At 43.3% G+C, this 12,332-nt stretch overlaps 1 protein-coding gene across 1 annotated transcript in view; it reads right to left on the bottom strand.

Moving 5' to 3' along the window:
• The window catches only part of LOC147438898 (Met-10+ like family protein / kelch repeat-containing protein), a 112,736-nt gene extending 107,972 nt beyond the window's left edge, over nt 1-4,764 (bottom strand). Inside the window, exon 1 of the mRNA XM_086484856.1 lies at nt 4,153-4,764. Coding sequence (XP_086340982.1) covers nt 4,153-4,651 — 499 coding nt within the window. The 5' untranslated portion in view covers nt 4,652-4,764. The remainder of the gene's footprint in view (nt 1-4,152) is intronic.
• Between the last annotated feature and the right edge of the window lie 7,568 nt (nt 4,765-12,332).

The following is a 12,332-nucleotide window of genomic DNA, read 5'->3' as shown; positions in this document are numbered from 1 at the left end:
GCCTATTTACCCTATTATTGACATTTTTCACTTATTATTTTTAAGTGACTTTTGTTGGAAAGTAGGTAGGGCAAATTGAGTAAGTTTGTATATAAGCAAACCTAGACTAGCACTATTTGGTAGAAGAGGCAGCAGGAGCTCCATCGCTCAACGGGCAACTTCTCATGCAAGAACCCTTGGTGGCGATTTCCCTCCCAACAGAAGACTCCCCATGCTATCGTTTTTCATCCCATCAACCTAGCGTTTTCATCACAGATTGCATCGCCTGAAGACACCATCAGATAGCATTTTTCATCAAGCCTCATCGCCAAGCAGATCTCTATCTCTTAGTCTCATACACTTGCACGCACAGTGTCCATTTACTTTGTTGTGATCATGGCACTCTCTCATTAAGAACGGAAGGCTCTACCTTCCATAAAAACAAAAGGAACCTTGAGCACAGTTCGGAGCACTCATCTTGAGCAAAGTTCAAACATTCATTCCGCTGCACCTTACAAAATAAGCAAGCAGGACCCACACACACACACAATCTGATGCGTAAAAGATGATGGCGTGGCAACTCTCGAACGCCCGTGATTTGTGCTCATAGTGCCACGTGGCAATCTGTACGGACTTCCGCATTTTATGTTGCTGGTTGATGACATGGCGGACAGACTCTACGGATTTCCCTGAAATTGTGATAGCTGTTTTTTGGAGACCATATGCTTTTAGAGTTGGATGCTTTTTATGTAACTGCATTTGGTAGGCCAAGGGCCTTTAAATACAGGTTGGAGATCTCTTCTCTGACATCCTCGCAGGAGGAGAAGCAGAGCAAGAGTCCCAACGTTTTTACTTTGGTGAAGCAGAGCAAGAGTCCCAGCATTTATACTTTGGTGAAGCAATATCAAGAAATACCGATAGGGGTGCAATTTGGGGTTAGAGCTCTCTTGGGGTGGAACTCCGTCAATCCCCGTCTCATGTATCATGCACTCTCTCTCAATTCAGTTGTTTTTAAGTGTTTAAAGTTATCTCGTCTGTTCTCTTCCGTTGGCACGTGGTGCCTGTCCGTTGTGGTATCAGAGCTCTAGTCGTGTGCTTTTCTAAAGCATACCGGTCCTTCCCAGAACACACGAAGCACCATGGCGTTCATGGATTCAATAGAGTAACTGCAATTTCTCCTCGACGAGCTTCGCAACATTCTTTCACGGCACCCGCAGCAGAATCTCCCAATGTTGCAGGGGTTCCAACAGTTTTTAAATTACATGTTATCCCCTCAAATGCCCCACGTGGTACCCCCTCCTCCCGCACCCAAAAGTACGAGAGCTTCTAACCGACGACCTTCCTAGCCGTCTGTTCTGATCGGGGGAGTCTTCAAGAATATGGTGCCGCCATCTGACCCTGATCCAGTGCATTGGAAGAAAGCATTGGAGTTCCAACAACAATTTGTCACAAACTGCTGACGTGTCAAGCTTGCCACTAAAGAACGGAGCCAACCTACACATCCCGACTGAAGGGCCTAGACCCTAAGAAGAAATAGCAAAAGAAGTAGAAGCAACACAAGAAGTTTTACCAACTTACAAAGTCTTGCCGAGAGGCCTATTTTTAAAGAAGAGTTCCCACCAACTTATGGGACCCCGTCCGATGGCACCCAAGTGACCAAAAATAAAGCAAGACCAACACACAAATTTCTTGCGTAAAAGATGATGTCATGACAATTGTACGGACGTCCACGATGTTGTTTTGTATTTGAACGCTTTTGAATTTTGTCTAAGAAAGACTGTTTCAAATTTGTTTGAAATAGATTGGTTTCAAAGCTTGGTGATTTACTCTTGAGAGTGGAGTGTGAGAAAAGCTGTTTGATAACATTTGAGCCTAGAACCGACGCAAACGGGATGTTTGGGGAGCGTTTTGTTGTACGTTGGAAAACCTCTGAACGACAAAGACGAGGTGTCTGGGGAGCGTTTAGAACCTCCGAGCGCCGCAGGCTGCAGCCTGGGGAGCGTTTGGTTGTATCTCTCCTCTGAGCTCATGGCCTCGACCTTTTAAGGTTGGTGCGCGTGGGGAGTGACGAGGTAGTCGTTGAGTAGCTTCATACCACAGATTGTCTCAGGGGAATGCTTAGCGGCGTTGTGCATTGTCTTGTAACATGCATATGTGAGCATTTGTGTTGCATTGTGATGTGCCAACCACTGAATATTCCTAATTGGGTGAGATTGACTCGGTATGTAATTTTAGTGCCTCAAGACACCTGTTACAAATCAACGCGGTCTCGGTGTGAAAGCTAATTTTGCTACGCCAGAATATCAAGAGCTCCGCTTGTCCCTCGGAATGACCCTCAAAAAATTTTGAGCTAACTTCAGTTTTTTTGCATGTATATTGTAATCGCGGACAATTACTCTTCTTTCAAGAAGGGGAGATGTCACAAATTGCTGACATGTCAAGCCACTGAGGACCCGACGGGTTGGGGGTTCCCAAACCCAACCCTAGCCGGCCTGCAGATCTCAGCCCCGGGGCCTAAACCCTAAGAGAAGAAGCAGAAGCGGCAGAAGAAGTTTTACCAAGCCAAGTTTTAATAAGTTGGTAGGGTTAGGATTTAAATCCTAACCCTCTTTAGGCCACTTAGCAAGAATCTGATAGTTGGTAAAACCTTCTTCTGCTTCTTCCATTAGGTTTTAGGCTCCTCGGCTGAATTCTGTTAGTTAGGCCATGCCACATGCATGCCACTTCATTAGTTTGTGACAATATCTCTTTCATATTGATTAGCAAGCTTGGCCTTTGTCCTTCAAGACTGCACATATGTCCAATGAAGACCTCATTAACCCAAAAAGTAGATTTTTGTCCAGAAAGGGTTAGATTCACTTCCTAAAGTTTCGATAAGATGGCATCACCTCAACAATATGGTTAGCAACATTATTTCTAAACCCTCTATGATCTAAAGACTCCTCTTTTTCACCCTCTTCATACCCCTTTATCAGCAAGTCAGCAACCTACAAGCCATATATCGATTTGATACCACCTTTACCAAGATAGGGTGGAAAAGGTAAACCTCTTTGACTCGAATGAATCTTCGTATCCTTCCGGATTGTTAAAATTCTTCTCATAGACCTCATGATCACCATCATACCAAATACAATTTATTTTAGGAACAAATAATGTACAAAACCAAGTAATGCCCAAAGCCACGCCCCAAAACATGTTGGGTGACCATTGTGGCCAAAAGGCCAAGTTGTTCGAAAGCCATGTGGGAGCCCAAAGAGATAAAGCACTATTATGAAGTTGGACGGTCATTAGTTCAAAAGCTAAAAGTCTTTCACTTTGCCAAATATCCAATATTGGGCGCCATTGAATCCAAAAGTCAAATGCCCAAAAGTCCATGTGCCAAAGCAGTTTTCTGAAAAACCCTTTAACCCGGACATACACAAATCCCTTCACGCCAATCCTCAAAAAAAAAAAGCAGCAACTTATACAATATTATAGCTGTTTTTACACTATTGTCTTGCAAAATCCAAACAGAATTTTTTCTTTTAAATCTCTTCTCAACCAGCTACCTTGAATTTCTCACCGGCTCAAGGTGGACTGAACTACTTTCTCCTTGTGGACTGAAGGCAGCGTGATAGTGTGCACCTATGACCTTATGTAAGAAAATTTACAACAGCTTTAAGTATAGGCTTGTGTGTGTCCATGCATGTGAGCACATGCATCTGCGCACTTGCACATATACCTAGATGAATTTAAGGAAATCTTAGATCCATCGAGTAGCCGAATTGCAAGTTATAAGCTCATGGTAGCTATCCATAACACAATATAAACATCAGCTCTATCGTGCATAATATTGACTAGGACATTCCCACTGACATTGTCAATGTCCAATGTCGGTGGAGAACTAAGAATGAATATACGCTCCCAGCATGCACCACACACAAACACACGAGCACATCAACACAAAGGTCTACATACTGAGTTGTTGTCGTGACTATGGAAAAGCAGGGCCTTGACAAAGCATGGATGCAAACAAACATGCATACTTTACAGCCGGTCAGAGGCAAGCAAATCATAGTTCAAAACCTAACTGATCATAAATAAAAGCCAACTATGTGCACATCTACAAAGGGAGAAAACTTACTATTGAAATGATAAAATTACAACTTCAAACAGTGTAAAATGTAGACCTACCAGACTCTCTGAATCCTGATGAAATGGCACAGGAAACAAGGGTTTGAGCTGCCTCAACGTCTATGCACTCAACTGCCAGAATAAAGGGCTCAAAACGGAACACCATGAGGTCAACTGGATGCTCTTGTTCCTCCTTGAAGCGTTGACACGCATGCAAGACGGTGCAGACAACGTCCTCAGCATCTGCATAAGAGTGAGAGACAAAGCTCCAATTACCTCCTTTCTTCTTCTTCTTCTTTGTTGGCTTGCTGTTCGTTTCAGTGTGAGGCTCTGGAACGTCATCCCCATCACTCTTCAAAGTTACTTTTTCGAGGCTGTCTTGGAAGACGGAGATGGAGATGCGTCCTGAACAAGAGCTGGTTGTGAAGTAGGAGGGATGAGCATTGATGCGCGTGATGAGGGGGATGATGGGCTCGTCCACCCCGCCCTTACGAGATTTGTCGGGTTCTGGTGAAGAGAGCGACTTGAGCGCTGAGAGCTTACGAACCCCAAAGTCCATGGAAGTTTCTTCGGTCGATCTCACGAGGGGGTAGAGCCTAATAAGACTGTCGGCCGTCAGTCCTCACGACTATACTAAATGAAGTGCCAGCGGTGGGATCGACGGACTAAGAGTTTTCGCGAAGCTCGGACCCCCTGTCCGAGTTCACTTTATAAGGGAGTGGAATGGTTTTGGGGATGAGCAATCCCACGCAGGCATGTGGTTAGAGAGTTGGGCTGCCAAAGGTGAGGTCTCGGGTTTGAATCTTCGACGTGAACGAAACGGGTCAACGCATTGACTTTTTTCTATCTCTTGTCCTCCCTGAGATTCGCACAAAAATCGTGCAGTCGTCGATCCCACCGCCTTGGGATCATTAAGACCCCATGTTAGATATTGGCATGGGCGGTGGGATTAGATCATTGATCCCATCACACACATTATCATTTAGTCACGTAGAGTCGAGAGCGAGGTGGCCCTCCAAACACACTAAGATAACGCACAAACGAAGTTCGTGATTCTAGTCTTATGCCTTTGGTCATCCGCATACTACATGTTTTAGTGTCTTGTGATACTAGAATAAGTAGTATGTGTCATATGTGACTCAACAGGAGATCATTAGCCACATCAATAATTCAAGTGTTTTGTACAAAAAAAATTATGTCCATAACAAGAAAGATCCTTATCCATAGTATTGTCCCAAAGTCTTTCCAATCAGTCAATAAATTTGCAAGGGTGGTCAGCCTCTTGCAAAAGGAATCCCTAGGTGCTGCTTAAGTTGGCAAATCATCACTAGGGAGATGAGCTACCTATAATAGGTCCATATCCATATCCATAGTCTTGCCATGTCTTTCCAATCAACCAATAAATTTGCAAGGCTGGTCAGCCTCTTCCAAAAGGAATCCCTGGGTGCTGCTTAAGCTAGCAATCATCACTAGGGAGATGAGCTACTTATAATAGCAAATCGGCACATTTGAAACCAATCCCTGTACAATGTTGCATAAAGAACAACAAGGAGGCATGCTACCTAAACTAATAAATCAACACTTTAAAGCTTCATTTCCAAAAGAAATCCATATATAGTAATACCTAAACCGTTGAATGTCACCCAAGGAGCTAGGTTGTCTAATTTGCCAAATTTGTATATATCAACATAGTACATTGTCTAAACCTACAAATTTGTAAACCTATGGCCAATTGAATAAAAAGGGTATGTCATAAAATATAATATCTAGCTATCCCAAATGATTTTCTCATATTGAACTGATCATTTAATGTGGGAAAATAAATGGGAACAAGAGTTAGAATATAGATATCTGTTTTTAGACCTATCTCAGCACGGGACCAAAGGGAGAGAAGGCTACATCTCATGAAGGGTCCAAAAGGGAGATGGTCTACCAAAGAGCAATAAGCAGGTAATGGAGCTTAAAAGACCTTAGGGTTAGCTTCATTAAAGACCTCTAAAGGTTAGTGTTAAAAGTCCTTAGACCTAGGACCATTAAGTACTTAAAACCTTAGGCAAGCTAGGCTTGTGCTTGAGGTGTTTGAGGTGCTTGTTGTGCTTGAGCTGACTAAGGTGCTTGAGGTGCTTGTCGTTTTTCATGACTAAGGTGCTTGAAAGTCAAAAAGTGGCCTACAAAGGAGGGGGTGAGCCCAAGAAGTAGGGGATGAGAGAGAACACTCAACCACACACACCAAGAGCCACCCCTTCCACAAGAGGCCTATAGGGCACATGTCAAGCCCCTAACAAGGTTGCCTTCATATTGTGCCTAAAGCCTATTGGATGACCTTTAGAGAGGTCCAATGAGAATTTAGAATAATTAAATAATTATTCAAGCCCTCTGTCTCTCTCTCAAAGGGGAAAGGAGGACACTTGTCCATTTGCTACCTCTATTGCTGGTTATGGCCTAAGCTTGTGATCGGTTGAGCTTTGCAAGGGCCAATGAGGTGCAAGCAAGAGTAGGGAGTGAGAGGGGTCAACCAAGGCTAGGAGGGAGGCTCCTTTTCGCTCATTCTCCCACACACTCACACACTCTCTCATTGTGTTGAGCAAGAACTCCATCTCCTTCTCCAAGCTTGAGAAGTTGAGAGCCTACACTAACACCTCGTGGCTATGGAATGTGAATCCAACCAAGAGTCATGCTTCAAAGCAATGCTTACCATCTTCTTCATCTTCATTACTATGCTATGCTATGCTCTATGAGTAATGATGTGTGAGGAAACTACTTCTTTCTCGTATACTACATCTTCTTCATCTTCCCTTCCCTCACTCCCTGGTAGCTCTCTCCACCTTTGAAGGTGTTTAAGGTCTTGGGATTGAAGCCGTGGACAAGTTAATGTTTTTGCAAGGTAGTTACGAGCATAAATTGGGTGCATGAATTTTTCCATCTTCATTGCATCAACAAGGTCTCAAGGAACACAAAGCATGTATTGTACCAAGTCTCTCTTCATGGGAGAATCTATAATACAAAATCCTTTTGGAGGGGGGATTGGCTCCAAGTAAATCCGATCCTCAATTGTTGTCAATTTCTCAAATTCTCTCACTCTCTTTTACAAGTATTGTTCATGCCAAGCTAACTAGGTGTCATAAAATCTAATATCTAACCAACCCAAATGATTTTCTCATATTAAATTGATCACTTAATGTGGGAGAATAAACGGGAACAAGTGTTAAGATATAGATATGTGCTTATAGATCTATCTCAACACGGGGCCAATGGTAAAGGGGCCCAAAAGGGAGATGGTCTATCAAAGAGCAAGGCTAACCAATGGAGCATAAGACCTTAGGGTTAGCTTCATTGAAGACCTCCAATAAATGTGTGTAAAAGTCCTTTGACCTTAAGTAAGCTAGGGTTGAGCTTGAGGTGGGAACCCGGCCCAAGCTCGAGGTGCTTGTCGTGCTTGAGGTGCTTGTCGTGCTTGAGGTGTTTGTCATGCTTGAGGTGCTTGATTAAGATGCTTGAGGTGCTTGACTGGCTCCATGCTTGAGGTGCTTGACTTGCTGCATGATTAAGGTACTTGAGGTGCCTTGAGAAGCTTGCCTAAGATGCTTGTGGGAACACCCCCTAGTTCAAGTGCTTTGTCATGCTTGGTGAGTAAGGTGCTTGATCACCTAAAGTCAAAAGCATTCCTACAAGAGGGGGGGCGAGCCCTTTTCCTAGGGGCTAGAGAGAGAACACCCACTCACACACACAAGGGAAGCCCCAACTTGAAGAGGCAGCAAGGACACATGTCAGGCCCCTACCCATGTTACCTTCATGTGTTGCTTGAAGCCTATTGGCTAAGCTTCAAAGGGGTCCAATGATAAATTACTTGAATTATCTAATTGATTTTGCATTTATCAAGTCCTCTCTCTCAAAGGGGAAAGGGGGACACTTGTCCCAAGGCTACCCATGTTGCTTGTAATGGCTCCTGCTTGTGATTGGCTAGGCCTGGAGGGGTCCAATGAGCTTCAAGCATGAGCTACAAGGGGGAGTCGACCCAAGCTAGCTAGGGGCTTGCTTGAGGGGTATACTCACCCACACACACTCACAATCACTCTCATTGTGTGCTATGCAAATTGCAAGAGCTCCCTCTCCAAGCAAGTAGAGGTTGAGAGCCTACACCAACACTCTTGGCTATGGAGTGCAAATCCAACCAAGAGCCATGCTTCAATGCTTGAGCTTGGCATCTCCTTCTTCTTCATTACTATGCTATTATGTATGCTAGCAACAAGAGTATGATAAGTGAGGAACTAGTTCTTTCTCCTATGAAATGTTTCTTCTTCCTCTTCCCTACCCTCATTCCCTGCTAGCTCTCTCCACCTTCGAAGGTGTTTGAGGTCTTGGGACTGAGGCTTGGGACAATTAAAGCTTTCTTCAAGTTCATGTTATGCTATGATTGTGATGCATGAAGCTTTCCATCTTCATTGCATCACCTAGGTCACAAGGAACACAAAGAATGTATTGTAACAAGTCTCTCTTAATGGGAGAAATCATAATACAAATGCCTATTGGAGGGGGGACCGGCTCCACATAAATCCGGTCCTCAACTGTTGTCATGTTCTCTAAATTCTCTCTCTTGCAAAAGTATTGTTCATGCCAAGTTAACTAATTGCTATGATTATGTTGCTATCTTCAATTATGTCTACCCGCTATGCTCACAAAGTTATTTCTCGAAAGTATTCTCATTAATTTCCACTATTCTCAAGATTGAATAGGCTAATTCCATTACATTGGTATCAGAGCATTTGGTTTCTCTTTTCTTGCTTAAGAAGAGAGGTCCTTAAGTAGCCTATAAATGGTTGATGTTGTTAATTATAATAGGGTAAGTGGAACTGGGATCTAATATCGGTTTTGTTAAGCCCACTATGTGGGGGATGGTGCACACCTCGGGAGCTTTGGACTTAATAATGGAGTCTTTTTAGACTTGCCTACGGCTTTACCATTATTGAGCCATAAGAAGTCCGAAAGGAGCTAGCCCTTGGCAACTCTGCTATGTTAGACCTACTCCTCTACTCTCTATAATTAACCACTTTGAGCCGTGGGTGTAGATACTTAAGAGCCAATTTTCAAAGGCTAAGAGGAGTGGCAACTAAGGTTTTGAATTGCCAAAGCATACACTAAGTACATACATAAAATTTTGTTAACATGGCTGACAATAATCAAGAGAGTAGAATGAACATTGATAGCTTTGATTTTGCACATGAAGGTGCTAATGATGATGCTCCCATGTTTGTGAATTATCTTGTGACTAGGTTGCAACAAGCTATGGGCAACCCTACCTTGCAAGGCGAAGTTACTCAACAACTTCGTGCCTATGGAATTTCCCTTCCTCTCCAAGAGGAGAGAGAGCTTAGGAGGCCTCTTGAAGAGACCCCCAAAAGAAGACTCTCTCCCATTCGAGAGGAGGAATCCAAAGAGAAAGAAAGCAATGAAAGTCTAAGTTCTTCTGAAGATGTGGCTCCACGAAGAAGGCGGTCTAGACGATCGCCTACTCCTCCCAAAAGGAAAAGAGCAACCCATAGTCCTTCTCCTCATCACTCTGAAAGGCAAGAGAGGAAACAAAGTAAGAAAAGGGCTAGGAAGAGGTCACCCTCTTCTCCTTCTTCTTCACCTTCCTCCTCTTCCGATGAAAGTTATGGCTATTCTCCTAGAGAATACAAGAGGGGAGGACATCGCAAATCATTTCCTGCATGGCGAAGGTCACAAAAGCTAAAGAAGTTCAAGGAGGGAGGAAAGAGTATCTCTTTTCTCACGTACGATGGCACCTTTGGTGCTACCGACAAAGTCTTGGCCTTCATCCAGCAATTTGACGCGGCCTTTGGGGACGAGGGCTTCACAGAGTCCTCCAAGCTACGTCATGTAGCTATGCACTTCCAAAAATCAGCTCGTCAATGGTGGGCTAGCCTTCGTGGCAATGGAGAAGCCCCAAAGACATGGAAAACTCTACGAGTTTCCATCATGAAGCAATTTCTGCCAAGCGATACTAAAGATAAAGTTCTTACCGAATGGCGCGGCTTGAAGCTTCTCTCTCATGAGTCTATCAACAAGTATGTAGACAAGTTTTGGGATTTACATCTCAAAGCTACTGTCTTTCAAAAGATAGACTTTGCCGAGCAAAGACAGCAATTCTGTGCGGGATTACCTGAAGAGATGGCCGAATACATCAACTCTCAACGGCCCGGTACTATTACCGAAGTAATCCACCACACCATGGTTGCTTCACGCATCAATTTCCATCAAGGGGCTAGACGTAATGTCAAGCCCATGGAAAACAAAGATAAAAATGATGCAAAGGGGAAATCCAATGCTCAAAATAATTCCCAAGGCACTTCCAACAACAACAACAACAACAACAATCGGTCCAAGGAGAAGGGAGTTTACAAAGGTAAAAACAAACTCTCTCCTGAAGAGCTTGAATCTTTTCGCAAGGACCATAAGTGTTTCAAGTGTGGAGAGCAAGGACATGGCTATCGTTCTTGCCCCAAGAAGAATACTCGCAATGAGACTCCTAGAGCTTCCACCATCGAAGCTCCAAAAGAGGATGCTCATTGCAAAGGATCATCACTCTCCTATGCTTGGGGAAAGGTAAGAGAGCATGATGCCTTCATCTTGTTTGACCCTGGATCTACTCTTAACTTCATATCAATAGAGTTGGCCACCAAGTTGGGCATTCAAGCTTTTGAGATGGGAGATATAGTAGTCGCTGATGCAGCTTTCAAGGGACAACAAGCCTCCGTTACTCCCTTGATTGGGAAGTTGAGGCTTCATGTCCAAAGCTATGTCGACAAAGAAGACTTCTTCATCTCTCCTCTCCAACATCAGGATGTTATCCTAGGGGCACCATGGTTTGATCGCATGGCTGTCAACATGAAGTTCCCTGAAAGGAGAATTTACTTCACTTACAGGGGAAAGAACATGTATATAGATGCTAGTGAGCGTGGTCGCACTATTCCACTTGTAAATCCTCTTTCTTTTGATAAATCAATGAAGAGCTCAGTTTCTGCGTACATGATTTATGTCAAAGAGTCTCTAAAAGCTAATAATGTTTCATCAAATGAAAATGATAGGAATCAAGAAGAGTTAGACTTGTCTACTTTCTAAAAGGATTCCAAGATGTGTTCATCGATGATATCCCTATGGACCTACCTCCAAAACGAGGGGATGATGACCATCGTATTGAGCTCCTTCCAGGAAGCTCACCGCCTAACAAACCTCCTTATCGAGTCTCACAAGCTCAACAAGAGGAGATTATGAGGCAAGTACAGGAATTGGTAGACAAAGGGATGGTGAGGCCTAGTTCCTCTCCCTTTTGTTCTCCAGTCCTTTTAGTGCAAAAGAAAGATGGTACATACCGTATGTGTGTGGACTATCGAGCACTAAACCATATCACTATCAAAAACAGATTTCCCGTACCCCGGGTAGAAGATCTGTTTGATAAGCTACAAGGCTCTACCTACTTCAGTAGGATTGACCTTAAGAGTGGCTATCATCAAATAAGGATAGTGGATGAAGATATCTTAAAGACCGCGTTTCGCACAACGTTTGGTCTTTATGAATATCTAGTCATGCCTTTTGGCTTGACTAATGCACCAGCTACGTTCAATCGTTTGATGGAGAAAATTTTTAGACCATATCGAAAATTCACTGGAGTGTTCTTTGATGATATCATCATCTACTCCAAGTCTTTGGAGGAACATAAGCAGCATCTCCAAGTGATTTTTCAAGCATTGAGGGAGAACAAGCTTTATCTCAACCAAAAGAAAAACGAATTCTTCCTTCAAGAGATTCAATACTTAGGTCATATTATCTCTAAAGATGGTATCAAAATGGATCCATCAAAGTTAGAAGTAATAAAAGCATGGCCTAACCCAAGAAATCTACATGAGCTAAGAAGCTTTATTGGTATGTGTGCATACTATAGACGCTTCATAGCAAAATTCTCTCAAGTAGCAGGACCACTACACGACTTAACTAAGAAGAACATTAAGTTTGTATGGACTGCTAAGGAGCAAAATGCTTTTGAAAAACTCAAAGAAAAGCTTACTTCCCAACCAGTCCTCGTGCTTCCGGATCTGTCAAAGCCATTTGAGGTCCAATATGATGCTTGTGGTGATTGCCTTGGGGCGGTTTTGCTTCAAGAAGGGCATGCCATAGCATATGAGAGCCGAAGGCTCAATGGTGATGAATGAGTCTTGGGCATTTATGAGAAAGAGCTTTTAGCT

Source organism: Adiantum capillus-veneris, chromosome 16 (assembly GCF_014529385.1).
Source record: "Adiantum capillus-veneris isolate H3 chromosome 16, ASM1452938v2, whole genome shotgun sequence".
NCBI lineage: Eukaryota > Viridiplantae > Streptophyta > Polypodiopsida > Polypodiales > Pteridaceae > Adiantum > Adiantum capillus-veneris.
This window is presented reverse-complemented; position numbering and strand designations above follow the sequence as displayed.